The 24975-nt window shown below is 48.3% G+C and overlaps 1 protein-coding gene across 1 annotated transcript in view; it reads right to left on the bottom strand.

Annotated features, from left to right (window-relative positions):
* Positions 1–23139, bottom strand: part of PDGFB (platelet derived growth factor subunit B) — a 25231-nt gene extending 2092 nt beyond the window's left edge. The window contains exons 1-7 of the mRNA XM_019515172.1: positions 23049–23139; positions 16708–17578; positions 7188–7284; positions 4251–4343; positions 3124–3329; positions 1045–1186; positions 497–664 (exon numbers count right to left, since the gene is read on the bottom strand). Coding sequence (XP_019370717.1) covers positions 528–664; positions 1045–1186; positions 3124–3329; positions 4251–4343; positions 7188–7284; positions 16708–16863 — 831 coding nt within the window. The 5' untranslated portion in view covers positions 16864–17578; positions 23049–23139 and the 3' untranslated portion in view covers positions 497–527. The remainder of the gene's footprint in view (positions 1–496; positions 665–1044; positions 1187–3123; positions 3330–4250; positions 4344–7187; positions 7285–16707; positions 17579–23048) is intronic.
* Positions 23140–24975: the final 1836 nt, after the last annotated feature.

Here is a 24975-nt window from a genome sequence, read left to right as displayed (position 1 = left end):
TGTGTGTGTGTGTGTGTGGGTGGGTGTGGGTGTGTGTGTGTGTGTGTGTGGGTACATGCGCACAGGGGAGTTTTCCACAACAAGAAAAAGCCACTGTGATCATGGGCGATGCGGGGTCCCCCTGTGGGCGATTCTGCCAACTGGGTAGGGAGGGGGGCCGGAGGTCCCCTGTGGGAAATCCCACAATGGCTGATCACTGTGATCGCTGCAGCCACTTCTGGGAGTGGCTGCGTCCACTTCTGGGAGCAAGCGCCAGCCAATCACTGCAGCCGGTCCCAGAAGTGGCTTCAACAATTGGCTTCCGTGGGGGGGTGGGGAGGGGCCACCGGCGCTCCCACCTCTTCCCACTTGCCCATCACCTAAGCAGCGAGTACAGCCGGTCAGGGGGTGCACCGGTGCTCTTAAGGGTGCATGTGCACCCCTGTGAACCCCCTACACTTCGCCACTGTCTGGGAACACCTTGCAAGCTTTCACTGGCAATAGCTGTTGCTCTCACCTGCTTTGCACTCTCTCCCCTGCCAGCACCTCTATGCTGTGAGGATTTCTTTCAGCACTTTCTTATCAGGGACATGCTTGAACTTCCGATGTTTCCTCTTTTGTGCTTGCAGCCGGCGTGCTCGTTGCCTTGCTGACACAGGAGCTGTAGTGATTGTCAATAACCCATCTGCCAAATCAGAGGTCAGAGTGGACAGGCCATGAGTGGCAGCTGTGTCTGTTGGAAATACTTTTCCCCCCGGCCATCATCAATAGCTAGCTTTACCATGGGAGAATTGAAGACCCTCTTTCCTCTCTGTTCTTCCTTCTCTTCACTAGATTTTCTCACTCCTCCACAGCCCCATCCCTCTGTTCTTTCCCTCTTCCCCAGTGTTTTCTTTTCCCCACCCTCTCTGTATGTTTCTCTCCTCTGGCCACTCTTTCACTTCCCTCCATTTTTGCCCATAACACGTAGGCACATGCTCTGACCAAGGCTTTCAGTTGATCTGAGTCAGCTCATTGGAGCTGAGGGCCCCCCCTCTTCCTAGCCTCTCTTCATTCCCCCCTTACGTTTGTATTCACGTAGATTGGGCCAACTGTGACTGGAGGGCCGAGATGACAGTGCCTCACAGCGACAGTCCACATGGTCCTCCAATGGCACAATGACTTTTTTAAAGTTTGGCTTCTTCTGGACAAATTCAATCTTGTTTACCTATTGGGAGAGAATACAAAGAAACTCATGCACTCCGTACGTATGAGTAATAACTTGCATTTCTATTGACATTCTTAGCATCAGAGGAAAACAGGGCTGGAAGGGACCGCAGGAGATGATCTAGTCCAGTGGTGCTCAACCTAGGGCTTATGGGCCAGATCCATCCTTAAAGTGACTGAATCTGGTCTGTAGCATGGGGGATCAATGGAAAGCCCAATGTATCTCCTTCCTTGAACTTCACCATGCTGTTGACCCCCTCCACAACCCTCCCTGCTCCATTCTTTTCCTTTCTTCCTCCCCAGCCCCCATTTTCCCTCCCCCCGCCGACATTGGCAGCCACCTCCTACCTCACTCTCTTTCCAGAAGAGTGGTAGCCAGCAGTGTAGCTGGGTTGCAAGCCACCTGGCCTCCTGCTCTAAAGGGCTGAGCTCCACAGATCAAGTTCAACCCCCTGCTCTTGGGCTTATCTAAATCATCCCAAACCAATGTTTGTCTAACCTGTCTTTAGACCTCTTCCTACAGGGTTCACAAACACTTTACTGGCAATGTATTGAATTCAGACTTGGTACAGCTTCCAATTATACCAGCAGTGTGCTGTGAACTTAAATCAGGGAGGTCTGAATTTGGCCTCGTGCACAGAAAATCACTGCATAGATTTTACCTAACATACAGCTGCTTCTAGTGTTGGATATGACCACTTGTTAGTAGTGCACAGAACTACCATGCAACTTGGATAAGAAATTCAGACTAAGCCTGTGTCTGTTAGCTTTGACAGAGTAAGTTGTAGGGGTATCAGAATGCCATGAACTAAAATGTGATTCTGGGAAGATAATTCCCTCACACAAAGAAAGGAGGACTTAAGACCTGGTACAACCAGATGCAACTCTAGTGACTTTGATAGCACCATGGCTGAATTTGACTCAGGATCTTTGATGATTAACCATGGTAGGAACCTCAGAATTACCTCTCATGCGAAAGCATTTTGGCAGCACAACACTCCTGAGAGGCATCTTTCAGCCCTGACTCAGAGGGAAGAGCCTCTTCTTGCATCACTACCATCATGTCCTAGTACAGTCCCTATGTTTTCTTTGGTGGTCTCTTATTCAAGTACTGACCAGCCCTGTTGCTGCTTAGCTTATCTTACAAGACCACATTGCCTGTGGAGGGCTGTCCACCGGCTATAAATGCTATCGCTGCTTCAAGTCTGAGACTAAATTCCTTTAAACCCACTGCCCTCAGCAACATCACTCAACCACCGATCAAATCTCGACTGTTTATCTTTCTTTGAAAGCCCACTCTACACGCTTCAGACCACACGCTGCTCACTAGACAAACATTTCCAGCCAAACAATACAAAGACCTCTGTCCTCAGAGGAACCATTTCCAGGTCACTTTTTCTGGCTGACAACTGACCTCCTATTTGCTTTTTCCACAAAAAACAAGTCCCACTTTTGCCTCCACTCTCTCATATCTCTTATTCAGTGAGGCTTTCCTGAGAAAGGCATTTCCTGCTACAGCTGACTGTATGAGTGCCCCCCCCTTCTGCCCCCCCACCTGCTGCCTGCCTGGGGCCTGGGGGAGGTCCTCACACACCAGGCAGAGGATTTGCATGGGAGTGATTATATTTTTAAACTAGCTGTCTGGGGAGGAAGCATGGAGGAGCTTGCTATGAACTGAAAAGCTAGCAGGATTAGAGCAAGAGGTCAGCCAGTACGTGACTGTAGCAGGACCGGAGAGGAGGATCACAGAGGGCCTATGAGAGGAGGGGCTGTTTCAGTGCGTGTGTCAGGACTGAGACACAAGCTGAGTGAGGGATGGTGAGGCCAGCACCATGGACAATGCATTTTCATGGTAACAGGCAGTCCCCTTAGATGGGCAGTGTATTTAGTAGAAGAACAAGCCAAGATAAGGGAGCAGGCAGAGGGCTTGGGACGTACCTGGATGTGTCGCACACGGACCCGCGTGGGGCGACACTGCACATTGCGGTTGTTGCAGCACCCCGAGCACCGCTGCACCTCCACACAGGGTGGCCACACCACAAAGTTGGCATTGGTGGAATCCACCATGCTCCGGGAGATCTCAAAGACCGCTGTCCGCGTCTTGCACTCAGCAAGGACAGCTGGCTCAGCAGTGGCTAGGGCATCTAGAGCAACCCAAGTGAAAAACAATGAAATAGGCTTTGTAGCAATCAGAGACCCAGTGCAGCCCCTCTAGGTGGTAAGAGAAAGGCTTACGCTGTCCTGCAGCTACAGAGATGTTTATTTTTTTCCCACCATCCACCCATTGAGTGCCCTGCACTATTTCCCTCTGTGGATAATATAGAGTCAAGCATGCTGAGAGTACACAACAAGTAATGCTTTCTTCAGCTAACATCTTGGCTTAGAAAGGATGGGACCAGGCACTTCTCTGGAGATAGCTGATGTCACTGCTTTATGAGCCAGGCCTACAGAATGATGTGTGATGCTTCTATCTCCTCCTCCATTCCTGAGGCTGAAGACCCTGCCTCCACAGCACTCCCAGGCCCTGCTGGACCCAGATGGAGCCAGAGGACAGCTCTGGGAATCCCAAAGTGCAAAAGGCCAATTGTGAGGACACCAGCCCAGGTCCATTTTCCTTCTATTCTGTTGAAGGATTTCAGCCAATCTGAAGATTTGACAAGGCAGAACCACCTCTCATTGTGTTTAGGACAATGTCACACCCATCAGAGACACAGAGTTAGACATAAGGCTACATCTACACTGGCAAATCCAGTGCCTGCTTTCTTGCAGTCATGAAAAAAGGGCTTGGGCATTTCCAGCACTGGGTCACGAGGTCGGAAACAAAGGAGGGCATTAGGAAGCAGGCTGCAAATGCCTGCTCCCTGCTGTCTGCCCTCTCACTTGCACCAGTCTAGCTGCACCAAAGGACCCTACATTTGCTAAACTCAGTGTACATGCATCTAGCCTCACAGGCATTCTGTCATGGTCAAGAAAAAATAAGCCCACAAACATCCGCCCCTATGATGTGTATTGTGCAGATTATCTCTGACTCATGCTGGAAACTCCTGCACAGAAGTTACACTCACCCACACTTCGTCTCCCTCGGGACAGGGGAACAGGGTCATGACCAAGGTGGGTTTGGGTTGAGTTCAGGTCCAAGCTAGGACCATCCTCCTGTTCTGCAAGAGAAAGACAAAGCCAAGTAATGCAAGGTAGAGATAAAAGGGGAAGCAGTGGCTCAGGGACCCACTAGCACAGGGGCAGAGGAGTCAGACAATTCATTGGTCCATTCAGTCTACTAGCACATCACACCTGGAAGTTAAGGGTCAACCCCCAGCTCCAGTCACAAGTGCAACAAGGGCAGGAGGCTCTAACTTTATTCATAACTTCATTCCAAGCCATTCAAAACAACAGGCCCATCTTGTTAAAGAGAGATGGGGCCTGGAGAATCAGAAGCTAACCTGGGTTAAGAGATGGGCTTTAGCAGAGAGCTGTTTGGAATAGGGCTGCAGGAGTGGAGGGATGTTGTGAGGAAGGCTCTGGGTGAATCAGCTGATGTCATGGACCCGCAGGAAGGATTGCAGGTCTGGACTGAGGCCCATAGACAGAGGTAGATGTCTGTCCAGGGCCGCAGGGCCCTGGTGCTTGGAGTGAGTTGCAGCCGGTGGTTTGCTTTCTCACTCCCACCTCACTAGCCTCAATCTGAGCCACAGTCAACTTTTTGGCAGGAGAACAGAAAAAGAAACTGAGTTAAAAATAACTCTTCCCTTCTGCTACTGTAAGTTAAACCACAGGGCACTGGGGACAGTTTGGCAGATGATGGGAGAGGAGGGCTGATAGCACTTAGCTTAGCTCCTTGCACCCCCACCCTGCTGCTTTTCCCACAGGAAGTGCCTGAACAGAGACATTCCCATAATCCCATGGAGCACACGGGTCCGCAGCCTCTCCTGAGCCCTGGACAATGGCTGTGCTCAGAGACAGCTCCCGCCCAGCTGCAGCCCTTTCCTTCTGTGACCCGGTTTAGCTGCAGTAGGAAGCAGAATGGACGTCAGCATCAAGGGAGCTATTTTATTAAAGGGAGTTCAGGGCCAGTGAAAGTGCAAGATTGACTGAAGTGACAGATGCAACAGCAAAGCAAGACAGGCCCATCACACCCCCTCCAGGATCCTTTCTGTGGCCCCTGAAAAAGTCATTGTAGAAGGGCAAGAGGGGAGATTTGGTCCCTATTCAGCTCGTAGCCACTCTGTGGGGACAGTCAAAGAGGGCACCAGTGGTGACCATCTGGCCACTGCTCTAATGGCACCTCAATCAAGCTAATGTCACCAGGCACATGAATACTGAAAACAGTGGCTCACTGCTTACTGGGGATCAGCTTGTAGACTTACAGGATTCCCTGTATTATCCAGTTTTTCCTAACTGGGATCAAACCAGTGACCTGGCTTTGGCAGGCTCCATAGCCTGCCCCCGAGCCAGCCCAGTCCCTGGAGAGAATCCCGTTTCACTTTGCCAGAAGAGCCTGTAGCCACTGGGATAGAGCTGTGCCTCTTCCTTACACTTCGTGGCATGACAGGCTGCGCGTGTCTTTTCTGTCCCTCTGCCCCCACCCCGCCATGCCGCACGCTCTGGAATGTTATCAGGCCAGGGTGGGGGCTGCTTTTTGCGTAAAGGTTAAGTTGATGAGAAAAAAAGAAATAGCAACACTGTTGACTTGAAACAAATCTTCTATTGAAAAGTGAGTTTCCCCCTTCTTGTCCCCCTCCTCCCCCCGCTTCTCCCTCCAGGGTGTCCTTCTCCTTGATAGGCCAATTCAACTTTTGCTGACTGGGATAGGGGACCCAGCCTTGGAAAAGCCAGCACGGCTAATTTTGGAAGCCTCACCATTGTGTGGCTCGTGGACTCAGAGGAGAACTGGGGGGGACCTCGTCGCCTCTTTCTAAGGGAAACAATAGCAGAACACAGCTGGTGCCCTCCCTTTCGCGCCCCCCCCACCACCTCCCAGCCCATTTTGAAAGGGAGCGGGAATGCTTTTGAGAACACGCCAGTGGTGCGACTGGCATAGGAAACAAAAGCAGGAAATTCTGTTCCCCCGTAGATAGTGTCTCGGCAAGGATTACAAAGCTACAAACAGACAAAACACGAGAAAGAAGGCGAGGGGGGGCGGGGGGAGGACGGGCGGAGCAGAGGTTAGAATAGAATGGAATTCACTCTGAAGAGACCGTTTATAAATAAATTCCTGACCTAGCCCGGCGGCGGTGGCACGTGCTCCCATTCCCACACGTGCCGGTCTCTCTACTCTCTTCTGCTAGTGCAGGGTGACTCCGGCCCTGGCTGAGTGTCCCCCAGGCACCACCACGTCCAGGCCTTGGCCCAGGGCATGTGATAAAGAAGGGCCATCAACCACTGGCACCTTGGTGCCCCTGACAACCTAGCATTCTTCCTCCCCTTTCTGTGGACCCTGAAAAGAGGCTGTCTCTGAACTGGTGCAAGCACCTGCCTGTTCCCACCTTATATACTGTACCTACGGACCAGGTCACTCAAGCCCAAGCCCATAAGCCCATTACCTCATAGACAAATCCTAGCTACTCACCTGGTCACCTCCCATCCACTCCCTTGGGCATCTTTTTACCTGTGGACTAGCCTGTCCATCTGCTTGCACATCTCACCATGAGCCACTTCCTTCATTCACCTGCTCCTCTTTGCATCCATCCATGTACTACTCATTTTCTCAACTGCTTCTCCATTTCCTAATCTAAGCCTGTTGCAGTTGAACCACCTCTCTGTGTGTCTCTTAGCTTGGGAGCTTATCTGGGTCGTTCTCCAGCACCACGTTCCTTGCCCAGGTCTATTTAAACTTCCCCAGACCTATTATGAATTAATTTTGCAGCGCACTTCAATAGATCAAGCACCTGGAGATTAAAAGTTTCCCACACTTGGAGCCTTTCTATTGTTTATGCCAGAAAAAGAAGGCATACCCCCACATTGTGGGTGTCGCAAAAGGAGTGTTTGGTGTAGAGGAGATTTACCTACGGAGTCTATCTGCAGGGCATGTTGGAGGTCGCTGATGGTACGCACCGACCTGTCACTCAGCATCTTGTAAAGTTCTTCAGGAATGGGGTCCCCCTATCAGACAACACATAAAACAGGAAACAAGGGTTATACAGGTCCAACCTGCTAGTGCTGTACAAACAGCTCTAGTTATAAGGGTGAAGGGGAAGGTGGGAGGGAGCCTGTGTGAGAGAGAGAAATGCTACTGTGAAAGTGTGGGACTTGAAATCCAAGAGGTAGGATAGTCTGAGACAAACTCTCCTTGTTTCTCCCTCACACAAGCAGACATACATGCATGCAGACTGGCCTACAGAATGAAAAAGTATGAGAACTGCTGAGCTGTAGGATTACACCCCAGGAAACCCTACATACTTTGCAAACAAGTCAGAAAAGTTTCACTATAAAGACAGAGATTATATGGCTTCCCCAGGTGGCCGGCAGCCCTGGTACATGCAGTACCGGCATTTTAAAAGATCTCCTTCTGCTGTCAGAGGAAACTTTCCCAATATTCCTCTCTGTTATGAAACTCACTCACAGGAGCTATCAGATGGTCTGCGGGTGTGTTATTTTTAAATCATATTGGCCAATTACATATGCAATTTGTGTATTGTTAAAAAAGAAACACAGAGGAAAGAAAAATTGATTCTTCCTTTTCAGCCCAACTTCCTATTTCTACTTGAAATAGAAGTTGCAAATTCCACATCATGTCATAGGCATGGAGTTGTGATGTCATAAACAAATTATTCTGATGAATACACAAGACTGTATCATAAGTATCGGATACCAATACCAGAGACTTTGAATACTGATGTTATGAACCCTAAATTACAGATCAAATTCAGACTGGCTGTGGATGAATACAGCTCCATTGATCTCAATGAAATCTCATCCACTCACACCAGGTCTGGCGTTATCCTGTGACTGCACAAAGGAGAGGTGCAGGAGAGCAAGCCCTTAGTAAAAGACAATCTTGCAATAATAGGAAAAGAAACAGAGAAAAGTACTAGCCACCTGTTTGCTTAGCTCCAAGCTGTCTTTATTCAAGTTTACTCATGTGTGGAAAAGTTGCTCTTTCAGCTGGGTTAATCAGGCTGCTATGCAGTGGGTGGCATCTCAGCCCCAGCCCTGGGACACATCCCAGAGGCTGAATTGCTGTAACTGAGAGGAGCATTAGGCTCATGCATTTCTGAAACATAGGGTTTTTTAATGCAGTGTTTTATGGGTCATCAGTAAGATGCATGTGGCTGGTCTGTGGTGAACACTCGCTTAGTAAGGTTATGCTTTTCACAGCTGCTTTCAGGGTGTAATGTTTCACTTCAATTTAGTGCTGGGAATGATAGCCTTAGACACTGAGTCCTCTGTTTATCCAGCAAGCAGAAACAGCCTAGGCGATGGCAATGCAATATCCCCCTCCTCTGGCATCCATTTTTCTATTATCCATGGGCCTCAGATCTGACTCTCTAACTCACTTGAAGCATAACTGAATGGCCCTAAACTCATGTGATTCAAGGACCACTGAAGGAGGATGACTTCTGACAACTACCAAGCTGGGGCTGGATCAGAAGCAGTGACCCGGAGATGGTGGGCTCTGTCACCCTCCTCCAGCATCCCTGCATCCCTTTTATCACATGCAGAGGAGTTTATACTGGAAAATATTTGCAAGTCCACGTAGCTCTGCACTGAGATCAGACCTGATAAATGGAACAAGACCTTTGTTAAAGTTTGCACCTGTCAAGAAATGCACTTCTGTATGAATTCTGCACAGTACAGAAGACGCTGGTCCTTCCTGACACTTAATACGTGTAGGAAACGGAGCTTTATTTTAAACTCTGGCAGTTGCTAGGGTGAGCAGGCAGGTGTTACCAGACTAGGCGACTTTGGTGGAACTAATGAAGAGAGGAGAGATATGACCTAGATAGCTGGGAAGGAGGAAGAGAGAAAGCTGTAGGATCATTTATGGATCAGTGCTCTGCAGCAAGGTTGCAAAAGCAGGCCTCAGATAATAGAAATTAGCTCCACTCCCTGCTCGCAGAAGGAATTTTAGGTGCCAAGTTTTTCTTGTCGCAGATGCTATCAGTTTGACTGAAACATGTCAGTGTGCTGAGGCTGCAAAGCTCATTATTCTCTCCCTGTGTCTCTGAGGCCATTCAATCCGTGAGGACAACATGCCTGGACTGTGACATTCACAGACTCTGGGCTCTGAAAGACTGTACACCTAGACTGGGGAGCTTGTTAGCTTTGCCAGAGAGCTAAACTGGTCCTGTGAGATGAAGAATCTCACCTCAGCAGCTGCGCAAGGGTCCCTTGGTCCCCAGGGCCAGGTCTGGGGAAGTTCAGGGTCATCAGTGTGCATGGGCAAATGTGTGCAATGCCTGTGTGAGCCCATCTGTACGTATCTAGGGCAAATGGCTATTCAAGCAATGCAAAACATAGCGAATCACACACACAAGTTACAGAGGGACATCCTTGGAGGCTCACCTGGAAAGGTGCACAGTGCAAGAGCTAGCAGTAAACGCATCCACCTGATCCCATGATAGAGCTGGGAGAAGAGTAGAGTACCACTACAAGGGTGGGACCTCCCTGCCAGCCAACCAGAGCAGTGGGGGCCTTTCCTGATATTCCATTCCTGTTGAGGTCAGGTTATTCGTCTAGAGCAGGTTAACTGTGCGGTAGATCAAAGGAAACTCTTGCCTTGATGGAGTCCTGGTTGCCTGACAAATGCCTGAGGCCTGGCCTCATGCCATCGTGAGGCACGATTCCTAGCAGAGCAAGTTTGTCCCTCCCTCTGCCCTCGCGCCAAGGTCCTGCCTTCCCCACATTCCACATTGCTTGCATAGCCACCTACCCTAGATACATGCAGGTGGGCACACACAGGTATTGCGCACACTCACCTGTGCACACACATTCTTTTGGTGGCTTAACACCATCCCATGATCTCTGTCCTCAGGAAGGAAGCGCGTGCTCAAGGCAGTCTGCCACAGAGGCTTTGCTGGCCCTATTTTGAGTCAGCTACAGCACGATCATTACGTGCTGGTAGATTCTGAGCACGTCTGTGTGTGTGTGTATGCGTGTGTATCAGTTTTGGCTCCCTGCTTTCAAATATCAGCAGCCTTGGCTGTGCAAACTAATCCACAAGCAGCTCTCTCAATGTCATATATACAGATCAGATCAGTGTTGCCCTACTTTCCTACCATTATTGCAGCATCAGATCCCCACACAGCCCCTTCCATCGTGACCTGCAGCCCCCTCTCTATTTCTGTCCTTAAGACTAAAACATCAAAATACCTCTGTAAAAGCTGAATGCATGAAGTTGCTGTGACTCTCTCTTTCCACTGTATGTGTAAACCTGTCCATAGAAATTGGGTAATCTAGCATACAGCCAGCTCATATAGGGGTGTGGAGGGAAGAGGGAATGCTAAGGAAGCCAGTTCACTGCCCTAGGGTTAGATATATGCATTACTGTGTAGAAGTCTCAGGCTCCTTTCCCAGGGTTTTTCCCTGGGCCATCAGGAGTTGGGAGTGCCAAAAAACACTACGATCCCTCCCTGCGAGGGCAGAGAAGGGAGCATGCTGCACCACTCTGCAGTGATCCCCTGTAACCATGTGCATTGTGCAGACAAAAGTTGCTCAGTCTCAGCACAGTCTGGCTCATTCCTTCCAAGCTGGTAGCAAAACACATGGCACAAGGGAGTGGAGATTGTGAAACTGGGTGGGAAAGAGAAGCGCCCTGGGGGCTCAGAGAAGGGAGCCAAGGACACTCCCAGGATAAGGGCTGCTCCACTCCTTTTTGGCTTGTGGTTCTTCGTATCCAGCTAGTACCATGCCAGTGCCGGGAACAGGGGGAAAAAGGCGGTTTGGGGCAGGAATGTACAGGAAGGCACCAAGTTCATGTGCTTCTTCCTGGGAAGGTGGACAGGTTGTGTCACTCCTGGGCATCTCACTGTTGAAAAGGATCACTCCTGGGTATCTCATTGCTGAGAGGATCAGGGGCAGGGTATTAGCCACTGGGATGCTGTGAGCCTGTGAAGGGTGGAGCAAGCAAGGTACAACATGAGTTTCCTCCTTCCCTCTCAAGTTCCCAGTGGGACATGGAAGGGAGACACTGTGAGTAAGGCTGGAGCCCCAGCAGTGCCTGCCAGGAGCCTTGTGTGCTGAATTAACCCCAGAGCCCATTGCTCCCCTGTCTGAGTAAATCATTCAACTCCTTCACTGCCAGATCCAGTTATGGCAGACATATTAGGAATCCTGCAGCTCAGCTCCCAGCAACCATTCCTGCCTCCTCACGTGTCAGGGGAAACCTTTCCCTTCTTCCTCAGAGTCCGTACCACGTGGGGGCAGAAATATAGGTCCTGTTCCCTACAACCTCCCATCAGATCTTTGTGCAGTTTTAACCGCCAGTGCCAGCCACACCCACCCATCCCCCAAAATGAAGAGGAACTAGACAGTCCCCACCCCTCCCAATGATTACCAGCCTCTGGACAAAGTAAAAAAGTGACTTTCCCATCAGCCCAATGAGAATCAATAGTGTTGGAAACAGTGTAAGAGCCACAGTCATTCTCTCCTGGCCCCATGCATCAGCTGATGGCAAGAAATAGACATACACGTGCATCGCCTTGCCCTTTCCACGAGTTTGCCCCAAACAGTCATGCAGCCTGTGAAACACTGGCATGGGTCAGTTAGAGAGGCTTGGGCCTTTCAGTCCTGGAGATAGGAACTAGACAAGGGCCAGCAGAACTACCAATTTGCCCCACCCCATTCCTAAGCTCTTTGAATCCAAAATGTCCGGGCAGCAGATTCTTTTAAAAGCAAAGCCATGCCTGCTTTAGCCCACCCCTCTTTATGTTGCAAGGCAACTATTATGACCCACAGCACAAATGAGGATTGTTTAGCATCCTTCTGTCCCAACTGGCAGCTACCTTCCTGCTTAAATGGTGTGCTCAGTGCTGCTGAAAGGGTTCCAGGTTTTGCCAATAAGCATGATTATTAGAAAGGCAGAGAGCCCCAAAAGATCCTGCTTTACAGCTCAGCTCTCTTAGAGCTTAGGTGCAGCCCTGTGTTTCTGGGGTCCTTCCCCAAACAGCGTAGAGAAGGAGGTGTGTGGATAAAATAGTTCCTGTGTCTAAAGGCAACGAGGAGTCCCGCATCCTGCTCTGACAGTGCGTAGTGTCAACCAGTCAGCTGGGGTGGTACCAGGGATCTCTGTAGGCAAGGAAAAGAGCAAGGAGACTGCCCTGAATATGAGTTTGGGTAGGCCAGTTCTGTCGGGAGGGATGGCTGGAGCGGGGTGGGGGTGTCCTGAGGCAGTCCCAGAGGGGCTGGAATATATGAGTTGTAACTGCACAGTTGGCCAAGCAGCACCCAAGCATGTCCGTTTGTGTGTGCACGTGCACACAGGCAAATGTGTACGTACATGCATGTGTATGTGTGAACACAGCTCTTGCAGTGTGTAGCACTGACTGTTGGAAGTGGGCACTTGACTCCTGTCCTCTCCCTCCCCTAGCACAGACAATGTTTCATGTTCAGGGGGCGAGGAAGACATTTGCCACCCACAAAGGAAATACTCTCCCCTGCCCAAACAAACACAGCTGAGCAGCCCACAGCATCGACTGCTTCCTTTTGTGGTCTGTCCAAGAAAAAACAGAGCCACAAGATAGAAGAGCTGTGCTGCTTTGCCTCCACTCCCTTCCTTGCACCCAGGCAGAGAGAGGCTGAAATGAAGAAGGGAGAAAGATGATGCAGAAGGGAGGAAATATTTAGGGGAGGCACATTTCCCTGCTCTCTACCAAGGATTCACCCTGCTGATCCTCCCACTGGGTACACATAGGTGCAAGGAGGGCTAGGGTGCAGCTCCTGTGGAAGATGTGAAGGGCCTTTTGCTTCCTTACCACACCCCTTAGGCCCACACAGGGACCATATCTTATATGGGTAGGGGAAGGTGGCAGGAAAAATAGCTCCAGGGTTGAAATGGGAAGAAGGGTTTGGTCTCCACAGATGCACTCACCATATGCACACACCGGCCAAACTGGTCACCTAACCCCGTTTCTGACAGCGGTTCCCTCCAAAGCTGTCTGTGTGGGTGGTTTCAGGGTTATGAGGGGTTTGCTTTGTGTGTGTCTGTGTGGGGGTGCATATGCTCCAGGAGCCAGGTGACGTGTTTGCCTGAATGTGTCTAAACGGAGCATGGGGAGTCTAGCCTGACTCAGTAGATCCATCCAGATGTGCATGGGCCTTGCTGCGTAACTGCACAATTGCAGTGCTGGTACACTGCTTCTTCCTTTCCATTCCCCTGCCCCTTCTGTTTCTATTTTCAATTGTACTGAAGGCCCTTCCTGGTTGTGTCGCACCTGAATTTGGTTTATATGTTTTTCAGGGCAAGACTGGCTGCCTTGATTCATTTCTGCAAAGTGGCTCACCTGGCATTCTCTCTGAAATCAAATATAGTAGTAATTACATGAGTGGTGCATACATGTGTTATTTATATATTGATTTATACAGGTGAGTATCTGCCTGGTGCCTGCATAGGTGCATAGAGAGAAGCTTGCTTAGTGGGTGCTTGTAATTCCTGCATGAATGTGCGTGCTTGCATGGGGGCTGTCAGCGGGACAGGGACATGGTCTAAAGATCTTGTTCCTTCTCAGGATGCTCTAGTACAGTGACAGAGGCAAACTCCCCTCTTTCCATGTGTTAACCAAGACAGCTTTAGCTAGGTCTCCACTTCCTCTGAAACCCCCCACTGATTCTCCGTCATGGATTTTTCTTTTTGGTGAGGTTAGATGAGGAGGAGCTGCAATGTTTGCTTCTCATAGCCCAAAGATGCAGATTCTCAATGTTTCTTGAAGGAATAAGGGATTTTTCCCGAGTGCTGTTAGAGAAAGTTGGTGCTGAGAGTCTATGCAGGAAACACCTGTTCCTAATTTGGACTCCCTGTAGCTTTTGGGTAAATCACGTGCCAAAATTTTCAAACTGAATTGCGCCTAAAGCTTTACACAGTCACTTCAACAAGCGGACTTGTTTTCAACAGCAGACTGTGCCACGGCTCCCATGAAGATCTCTGGTGGCAGCTGTCCCTGACTTTAAACATCTGACCACTTTGACTGAGGTGCCCAGGTAGGAATTTGTAACGCCCAGGGTTTTGTCCTTTATCTTTGGGCACTTTGGTTCCCTTGCTACACTGAGGTCAGCACTCGCCATACCTCATCCAGGAGCAATGAGGATTATCTGGTTGAGCCTTGTGCAATTCTCCTAAAAAATGTGAAGTGCTATGTAAATGCCCAGCCTGATAGTTGTCACCTCTCCCCCATTCCAGCTGTATCAGTTCTGTGCAAGAGGTACCAGGCATGTAAGACTGAATTCCCATCATTAAAGGGAAAGAAACAGTGCTCTGGTGGGAAATCCTGCAGTAATTCAGGAAGGGAGAGAAGGTGGATAGTAAGCTTCTGGCAGAGATCTTGGATGGATTGCTGATATTTTTTCCCAAGATGATCCTCCCCTGGGGAAGCCCTTCCTTTCCCTTGGTTTTATTTTGGATTGGCTCCAAGGAGAGACATTGCAGCTGTTGAAAGGGTGGGGCCCGAAGTGTGCCAGCCGTTCCTCCTAGGTAGGTGAGGCACTGGAGTGGAGGGAACAGGGGGTGTCCCCACACTGGCAGGGCAGTGAAATCTGCTGGACAACTCATAAGAGCACGGAGAACAAAAGAAGAATTCTTTCCACAGGTTCCTGGTCAAAACAACCTGTGTTGGCTGCAGCCCAGCTCCCAGCTTTCCCTCTCTGCCAAGCTCACCTCTAGATTAACTCTCTCCTAGTTCTCGCCCTTTGCCACTCTGCCTCTACCCTTTTTGATATACTAGCAGGGTTGTACTTTAGCATGCTGTGTATGTCTGTACTCTGATGGATCTTGTTCTGAGTTCTCTGTGAAATAAACGCTGGGAACAGAATGTCAGTCCTCCTCCAGCCCTGCTCCTCCTCCTTTCCCTGCCTCTCCCAGACTGAAATACTTTGCTGCTGCCAGCTCACCCGAATGAAGGGCACCACAGATCCGGCTTGATTCCTACTGACCCTTTATAATGATCCTCCCCTGCAGCTATACATTTCCAGCCACCCTGCTGCCTTTCTCCCACCCTTCGTCCTGCCCCTTCAGAGGTGCTGTCTTGCTCGCACAGCACAGACACACACAAGCCACCCACACAGTGACATGAGCATGGTCTCATTTCCCTCTTACATTGACACTGGACAGAACTAACTCCACCAAAGCCAATAAGCCAGACCCTCAGCTCATGTAAGTCAACCTAGTGCTGTTAAAATGAATGGAGATGGCCCCCTTTCCCTGCTCCTATGAGATAGAGTTAAGGGTATGTCCCAACTGAGTTAGACTGGGGTAAAACTGGTACAAGCGAGATCAGAGTCTGGCTCCCACAGGTACGCAGGGCAGGCTTATATACACAAACCTCTTGGATAAAAATAGAACTAGGAAAGCAAAAGAAAGGACTTTGGCTCTTTAAGAACCCCACCTTCCAAAAAAAAAAATCTCTCTCCAGTCTCTGCAAATCCCTGCAATCTTCCCTTCTGCTTCCCTCTTGGGCATTTGTTCAGAACTGATATGAGGAGGTTGCTGCAGCTTGTGGCCCAGACCAGCTGGAGAGCACATTGCTGCAGCCAGGGCCGGCATTGCACTGCAAGGACTCCTGGAGCTCCCAGCTTCCATTCAGCCTGACCTCCCATCATAGGGGTAACCATCAATCTTGAGCTACCAAAGCTCTTTCATTCACTCCATCTCCAGCAGCTCCCAAGACATACTGCAGGCTTCTTTCATTCAGCCTTCAGTACCCCTCCCTCCACGCAACAGGCAGCTGAGGTCCCCTCTTAAACTACCTGATAGGTTCAGCCTTGCTTTAATTCCGGCAAAACCCAGAATCTGCGATCCTTCTCCCAACTACTCGCATGCACAGATGCACCCTGAAATTCCCTTGGATTGCATTTTTTTGGTTGGGGTGTGGTGGGAGGAGATACTGCGGGAAGGTACAAGCAGGTAGCCATAAGCCTTAAGGTGGCAATTCATTAGCTACAAGGGCAAGGGGCAGGGGTGAAGCACTGCAGAGAAAAACAATCTGACTCAGGTTCATTTGGTTTAAAGAGCAAAACTCATAAATGCCAGAGAGACTGAAAAGCTGCAACTGCCCCACTTGTCCACAATGGGTGGGGATGGGGAATATACCCTGGAGTCAGCACTGAGTTCTTCCACCTCCTCCCATTACCCTTTACCTGCCAGGGTGTTGCTTATTCAAAATATGAATTCCCCCTTATATGTTTGCTTGCCAAGAGAAGTGAATTAAAATAATCATAAATGCACAAGTGTCCACAGACACACTGAAACCTGTCAGAAAAACAAGCTAAAAGGAGTTCTCCTTCTCTCTCTCTCCTCTCTGTAGTCTTAATACTGGGTCTAAAGTTTACTAGATATGGATTCGTCTCCCTTGTAAAATAAAATGGGTCTTTACTTACCTCGGTGCTGATGAGAGGCAGGTACCAGAGACACACGAATAGCACCCCGAAATTCATACCGACTCCTATCCCCAAGAGTTCCAGACACATTGAAGGGGAGACTTGACAAGAAATCAGTCTCCGCTGACAATCTAGTTCCAGCCTTGCCTCATGCATAGAAGGTTCTGCACACTCTCATTTCCACACCCCGAGCTATTTTCCACAATCTTGAAGTGGGGAGGAAAGGGTTAAAAAGAACCCCCTTTTTCCTCTAAAAAAAGTAATTCTGTATGAGTTGTCTGTCCTTTTTTCTGTCTTGTAAACCAGGAGTATAGGAGGAGAGCATAAATAAAAAATGAATGCAGACCCCCAAAAATGTATGCATCCAGTCTGTATCCCCTCTTAGTGAAAGAAATCTTTCTGCATTTCTTTTTCTCAGGTGGTCCACCAGCTTGTTTTTTCCTTCTCAGTTTCCTTTTTCTTTAAAAAAAAAAGTCTTAAACAAGAAGGTAAAAATGATTTGCCATATTTTCCAAATATCAAAAACAAATTCACTAATTCCTCTCCCAACAGAAAACTTTCCCAAAGTTTTATACAAAATCAGGTAACAAAGTCTTCTTCCTTAATTTTTACTTTCTTTCCTATAATCTTTTTCTTCTTCTGGTATATTTATTTTTAAAGAAATGCTGTTGTTGATTATTTTTTCTGTCTAAGTTTAAACTTCTGGTCTTTGGTGCCTTTTCTTTCAAAATATGGTTGGCAGTTTGGTTGAATGTGAGCTCTGGTTTGGTTTTGCAGACAGGTGAGCAAATGTTTTTGCTGGACTCTGGGTGTGTGTTGAGTCTCGATAAGTCTCAAGCTCTGAGCGATTGCTGCTGCTGTCTCTTGCTCCCTGTTGCAACAAGGAAAAAAAAGGTAAAATCAAATGGGAGGAGAGTGAGCAGCCGGGAAAGAGCTGGTGGGTCTTTATTTCAGTCTGCAAGAGAGAGAGAGAATAAGGTGCCACCCTTTCAGCTGTTCCTTCTTTTAAAGGAGAAGAAAGAGAAGGGGTGGAGACTGTTAGCAACTCCTCTCTTGGCTGTGTATCAAAGAGCAAGAAAAAAAATTCTAGTGAGTCAATTGAGAACTCACCGAAATGAAAAAGACCCTCAGTAAGAAGCATAGGGAATGTGAATGTAGAGACAGAATTAATATCAAATAAGAAATGGAGAGAGAAAAATCCTTCAGGATTGGTGGGGCAAGAAATAAGGAGAGAGGTATTCCAGCAAAGTCATGTTTGGCCCATGACTAAGACTTTCACTGCTGCCTGAGCACTTTTTTAAGCTTAACTTGTGATTTTCTCCACCCTGCTTTCTCTGGAGGGAGATATGGTTGTAATACCTTTGATCTCTTTACATGCACAAAAAGAAACATTCAGGAGTTGTTAGAACAGAATTTGTGTTGCTCTCAGCACTAAAATGTATTTTGCCACACAATTATCTCCCCAATGTCATAAACATCCAAGGGGAAACGAAGCAAGCAGATATTTGCTGAGAAAAAGGGTGTCAAGTAGGAGGACTAGCTAACAGGTGAGCTCAAGACGGAGTCATCTCTTGTCAGAGAATGTACCTGCACATGCCTTCTCATGTCCACAGAGGTGTTCTCTTCATGCATATAACAACATTCTGTTGACAGTATACACATCATGCACAGTCACAGGGTGTTTTTTCCACTCACACGCACATACCCCTATACACTCTCCTGTGCATATAACCAGATACTGACATGCCTTCATGTGCACAACAGTTTGCTCTTTCCTTCAGTTAACCTAATCTGATGCAAAGATCACACACCTCCACAATGATAAGCAAACTCATTGCACTCATATAACCACAGACACCCATGTTTTGTCAGTGACATACACAGTCACCTCCTCTCATACAACCATCATATGTTTCTATATGCTATACACAGTCCATCACCCACAGACCTGCCCACACTGCCCCATGCTCTTTTCTCTCTGACACAAAATCAGAGATGCACCTGTTTTGAGCCAACTGCCTGTTTCTGCTGGGATTTCTCCAGCAGAAAGATTATTTCAGTTTTAATACCCAAGGGATGTGCAGGCACTTCACATAGCAGAAAGCAGGACCCTGGTGGTGCAGTGAAAGCTCACACAGGCACCGCCTCTGCTTTCTTCAGTGATGGTATGCACATAACTGTGATTATTAAAACTCAGTTCACTGAATTAGAATGCAATTCCTGATGTGTCCTGGGATCTTCTCTCCAAGCAGCAGCCAGCCCAATATGACCCTTATGCAGTATGACGCGGTGGTCATCACAACACCTCCCAGCTTAGCTTTTTTGTACCCAGTGGGCCTGATTTGGATCCCCTTCATGCTACGCTGGGGTACATAAAAACAGAGCCAGGCTCATTTCTACAGTGCTCACCTCTCTAATAACCACCCAATCACCTCCTCTGCTCCCTGCAGCAGATAAAAATGCAACTACTCACAGAAAATCTGACAGTCACATAGGCAGGCTAGACAAAGGGAGGTGCTTTTGCTGCTTTATTTCTGAATCAAGAAGCCAGTCTCTCTGCTGGTTTTAAGTCAGCAGAGCTATGCAGTTACAACCACTGGGGAACCATCCCCAGGCATGGAGGAGGAGGGAAAAGGCTTGACATTGGTTTAAGAACCACCTCCTCCACCCCCAACACTGAGATGGCAGATTCTGTTCTAACTGCTGAACAGAAGTGTTGGGAAGCAGTTATTTGATGTTAGTCTCCCATGCATTTCCACCTCCCCAAACTGTCGCAGATCTTGAAGAAGCTTCCCCTTAATCACTCCAGTTCCTTTAGTTACATCCTCACATACACAGAGTCACATCCTCACAAACACAGAGACACTTGGCATTTCTGCTCCCTTCATTCTTTGGGCAGGATCCATCTTACCCTGGGCCACACCACATCAACCATCATCACAACATGTCCATATAGAGTCAGATCTGCAGCTATGCTAAACTATCTCCACTGACTTCAACCAAGTTAGGTTGAATTACCCCAGCCGGGGACCTAGCCCATAAACCCTGCTGGCAGTCTTTATTTGCTTAGGACTGGAGCAGTACGTGTACGGGAGGGTTATTTTAGCTGGTCAGCAATGAGATGCATCAGTCAAGGTGAGTGGGGCTCAGAACTATTGTAGCAGAGGGTCCTGCAGTTTTGCTGGGTGACAGTGGGAAATGCCGGGTGAGGTTAGAGTCGGCTTTTCTATTTCCGGCTCAATTACGTATGTGCTTGGATGGAAATACAGTTATTTATTTTGATGTGAATGATGCTGGGCAATTTTTAGAAGCTCAGCATCAGAAAAAAAATAGCTAGTCCCCATTGAAGCCTGTGGACAAGGAAGAGGATGTTTGTAACTTGACTACTCATCTACCTATGACCCCAGCTGGAAATAGGATTTAGAGTGAGTAGGCTTTCAGACATTTTTCCTTTACTCTTTCTGTTTTTGAAACAGGAAAAGATTTTTCTCTTATGAAAAAAATCTTTTAAAAGTATTAGAGCAAATTGAGATTCAACGCTAATGGGTACCACTCCACTGAACTCAATATCATTCAGCTCCACAGAGCTGCTTATGCTTAAGCTAAAGCTAGCTATGCTTATGGCTGGTTCTGTGTCCTTTCTTTCAGTGCCTCTCTGAAATGGGGTCTTCAGGTCTGTGGTAATGTCATTTGCTGTATCATCACCTCACAGTGTTTTGCTGCTGCATTGTCATTGCTTCTTGTATGGCAGCAGGGATGAGGTTTGGTTGTGCTATAATGATAGCGAGCCAAAACATCATCATACAGCATCATGGCTTGATGAGGCAATGTCATAGCCTCAGAATGGCTCAAGGGATCCCATTACACAGACCACAAACCTAAAGGGATAGGAGCCCCTTGGGGTTTCCTAGCCTGGAATCTTAATATGAAGGATTAATTAGAAAAGTTTTTCCCTGCCTTTAACCAGTAAATAATTATATTATCCTCCTGGCATTCATTGTCTTATTATTGGGAGCTAGGTTAACAGGTCTGCAGACAATCTAGATTCCCTGTCACTTGGCTTTTCACCCTTCAGCTTAAACACTGGCCAAAAAAACCCCCTCTGCTAGCCAGAGACCAAGGCCAGATGCAGACATTACACTTTTACCGGTATAAGTGATCACAAACTGGTAACAGAAGTTCAGCACACATACTCATTGGCAGTGCACAGGGGGTGTACGTGGGTGCATGTGCATCCCATGAGATGGGCCAACCGCAAAACCAGAAGTGCACTTCTGGTTTTGCTGCTGGCTCGGCAATCGGCTGCTGGAGGGGACCCCCCCCCATGTCAGTGATCTGCTGCCCCCCCAGTCGCCCATGTGTAGACTGGTTTAAAAATAGCAGAGCCGGGTCTAAGATTTGCACCCCCACCACAAAGGGCAAATGTGTGTTCTGGTCACTGCTGATCTAAAATACACTGCTTGCAGAAAACTGCATGCCTTAGATTGATTCCGCCTTGGACTTTCTGAATGTCTGTACCTAGCCCACATGTGCAAAGTAGGAGTGCTAATAACTTTTTCAAGCAGTTTTTAGGAATGAAAGCAAAATTCAGCTGAGAAAGAAGAGCAATACTGAGTCTGAATGGTAGAATCAGTCGCTGAATAACAACAGTATTAGCAGAGCCTGAAAGTCAGGATGGGGGGTGCCTCAGTAGAGCTGAGTGGGACTGCAAAGACTGCAGGAGCAGGCCTTTGGTGCATTGGTAGAGTTGTCTGAGGAGCGCAGCCTGGGAAAGCAGAGGGTGTTGCAGGAGAGTAGTAGTCATTAGCATGGTGCAGGTGAGGACACTGGCAAAACTGGAACATGGTGGGTGGGGAGCAAAGGGCACAAACAGCCTAATTCAGGTTCAAGATACCTTAGCAAAGCTTGGTTTGTTAAGAGTTACTAGGACGGAAACAGCAGGCAGTCATATACTACTATTGCACATGGGCAGATTCACCTCTGGTGTAACTCCCATGACTTCAGTCAAACCACAGCTAAGAATGAATTTGGCCTCCCTTAAATAATGATTTATGATTAGTTTAGGCCAGAGGCCAAGTCCAAGTTCACATCAGTGTTATACCCATTAAACTCTGTTGGCTTCGGGTTTACCCCAATACAAGTGAGCCCAGAATCAGGTCCTAAATATGTGATTTACGCTCCTATTTACATCATTTGGCCCAGAGACTTCCATGGGAGTTGCACCCACTTCCTGAAGGCTGAATTTAGTCTAAAGGAGGAAGAAACGAGGAAAGGGGAAGAGAAAATGAAGGAAGGAGACAGAGACAGGGTGAGGAGCATTGTCATTTATAAATACATTACTGAAGGACAGAGCAAAAGGTGTTCAGGATTTGCATCATCTTTCTCTGTGCTGAACTCCAGGAACTAGGAGAACGAAGGGGTGTCTGGGGTCTCAGGTATTAAATAAAACCCTCACAGAACAACGGCATGCAGAGAGAGAGGGGGATGCTGCTTAGGGAGTCTGTGCCTGTGATGAACTGCCAGGCTTCCTCAGGGAATCCCCACTTTGCCTATCACCCACTTAAGCCAGGGTTTCCTCTGCCCCTTGTGGGCTGATTAACCTCCTTCTCCCTTGTCTTAAGGTATTTCTGATCGAGACTAAATGAAAGAGAGAGGGTGAAGAAAGGGAAAGCATACAAGAGAACCAGGGGGCAATGTACACATCTTGATACAGAGGGGATAACAAAGGCGCTTTCACATCCACCCTTCACCCCCATCTCTACACATTCTGGAGCAAGAAGATGGAGGCCTGCCCCTGAGTGCATGAATGAGAGAGAAACTCAGAGTAAGGGGAAGTGTGAGGGCCAATGTATACCTGCTCCCTCTGTGTGCATGTGTATTTGCGCAGGAGACAGGGAGAGTGCAGCCCTCCCTGCACATGCCAGCACCCCTCAGCCCCAGGATTAGGGTAGAAGGGGGCCCTCTCCTCACCCTGGCAACAGCTTGCTGTGTCTGTGTCCGTGTCCCCTCCCCAGTCCATTCCCCATCTCTTTCCTGTTTTGATGGAAGGAAAAAAATGTTCTGCTTTCTTTCTTTATTTTTCCAGACTGATGAATAGCACTGGAAAGGAATTTCTCCCCCCCCCAATACAATAAATACTAATAATTACCTATATACACGACATACATCCCAGCTCATCCTGTTGTTGTTGGAGAGAAAAATATTTTTATTTCCAAATCGGGTGATAGGGGGGAGGGGGAGGAGGAGGGAGAGAACATTTACCTTTGCTTCTTCCAATGATCCCACCCCCAGCCCTGGTTCCCCTTCCCCTTCCCCTTCCCCTTCCCCTTCCCCCAACTCACCAGACTCCTGTCCTTCTCCCATCTAGCAGCAGCAAAGACAAGGAAGCCTGCTGAGTAAGAGTAAAAATAGCCCTGGCAGTTACTCAGCTCCTGAGAACATGATAACATGACTCATGATGAGAAATAAAGATGAGGGTTGAAAATTAAATTAAAAACAAGCACCCTTCTCCCCTCTAACCCGTCCTGGTTTCACAGGGCTAAATAGAGCACTATGGGTACAATGGATATACATATAGGGCCAAAGGAAATGGCTAATAACCCTGAAGGTTGAATGCCAGGCTCCTCTCTGGCATAATGCCAGTGAAGCCACTGGGGCTACAGCGGAGATAGAAATTCTGTCCCAAGGGTCTGATTAGTCACTCTGTTGATTTTGATTCTCATTTACACCTGTGTGAGTTAGGGAGAAATCAGTCCTCCTCCAGGCCTAATCTCATTTACATTAATTTAAATCTGCAGGCACTCCCCTAGCTACAGAAGACCTATGGTAAAACCTTGACACTTTAAATTCCTTGGTATCTGCCTTTGGATTAACAGGGGGTTGCTGAGATCAAATCAAGGGCCCAAAAGTTCTCTTTCCTCCTTTACCAGCAGGAGAAGCAGAGCATAGGCATCGGCAACACTAGCTCTCCCCAAATCCTGTGCCCTGCCTGTGTGCCTCAAAACTGCTCTAGAGGAAAGCTCTCCAGCACGGATAGGGGAGTGGGTTAGCTTCTACAGCCTGTTTAGTCCTCAGCTACTCAGTTGAGGCTGCCAACAAGAGACCCAGTAAGTACCTGTTGTGCTGTTAGTTGCAAGGCAAACACTTGCCCTCTCTTTCCACAGCCCATTTCACCCTGATTGCTGGACAAACCGCAACTGGATGGACACCCCCAAGGGCTAGTAGGAGTATGGAATTAGCAAGGTCTATGGGAGGGCAGGATGCAAGAAAAGGGTGGGGGTGCTCACTCGTGGCATACGGAATAAGGAGTAAAACTAGGCTTTGAGCTGAAGTGCAAGAAAAAGAGCACTGTACTGAGGGACCAAGATATTTGTCCTACAAACCCATGTTTGGATCGACCACTGGTGTCATTTATTTGCACCTATGCAAAGTGGGTGTAAGAGTGCTATAGGATCAGATTTCTCCACTCACTCACATAAGGCAAAGTGGAAGGCAGTGGAATGCCTGGTCTGCAGTAGGCAGGGAGCTCACCAGCAAGATACAATCAGACCTTTTACCTCCAGAACATAAGAGGGAAGAATGCCAATGAAGTAGGAAGCTTTACACTGCAGTATATCAGGACTGTATTCAGAGTCCACACCAGAGGCACAGGGATCCAGTTCAGGTTCTTCCCCTTCTCTTGGGGCTATCCCTGAAATCTTTTTCTGAATTGATATTTTCCTTAACGTTTCTGCCAAAAATAAATAGGCACCCACAGGTTTCCTCCTTTCCATGCCACCTCTACTCTGGTAGCTCCCATGAATCCCTGAATTTAATCCCCACTCCCCTTACCCATTTCTCACAGCAGGTAACAATTCACAGTCATCCACCTGGAACACACCATGCCCAGAGAGATGAAACAGAGAAGTGTGCCAGGTCCAGAACTTTTTTTCTTTTATTTTAAAAAATGTTTCTTGTTCCAAGCCAAATCAAGTCCAAATCTGTGAATCAGTCTAGATCCATAAGTGGCCCTACAACTGGCAAACGTCCTCCCCCCCACCAGGGGCTTCAGATATTTTCAAAGTCTTTTGGCAGGCATCCTACATGCAGGCCCAAGCCCAGAGGCTTGGGGTTTGGATGCCCCCAAGTTTTGACTGCCCTCAGCCATATGGCCACAGGAACAAGCTAGGGAGAAGCCCCCCGATTCCATAAAGTGGGCTCCCCCTGTCATGGTTGCTCAGGGACAGGGTTACCTACAAAGTCTCCCACCTAACCAACCCAGGACTCTGA

This window comes from Gavialis gangeticus, unplaced genomic scaffold (assembly GCF_001723915.1).
Source record: "Gavialis gangeticus isolate Ggan-Ray unplaced genomic scaffold, GavGan_comp1, whole genome shotgun sequence".
Lineage (NCBI taxonomy): Eukaryota > Metazoa > Chordata > Crocodylia > Gavialidae > Gavialis > Gavialis gangeticus.
The sequence above is the reverse complement of the archived record's forward strand: the minus strand, read 5'-3'. Positions and strand labels throughout refer to the sequence as shown.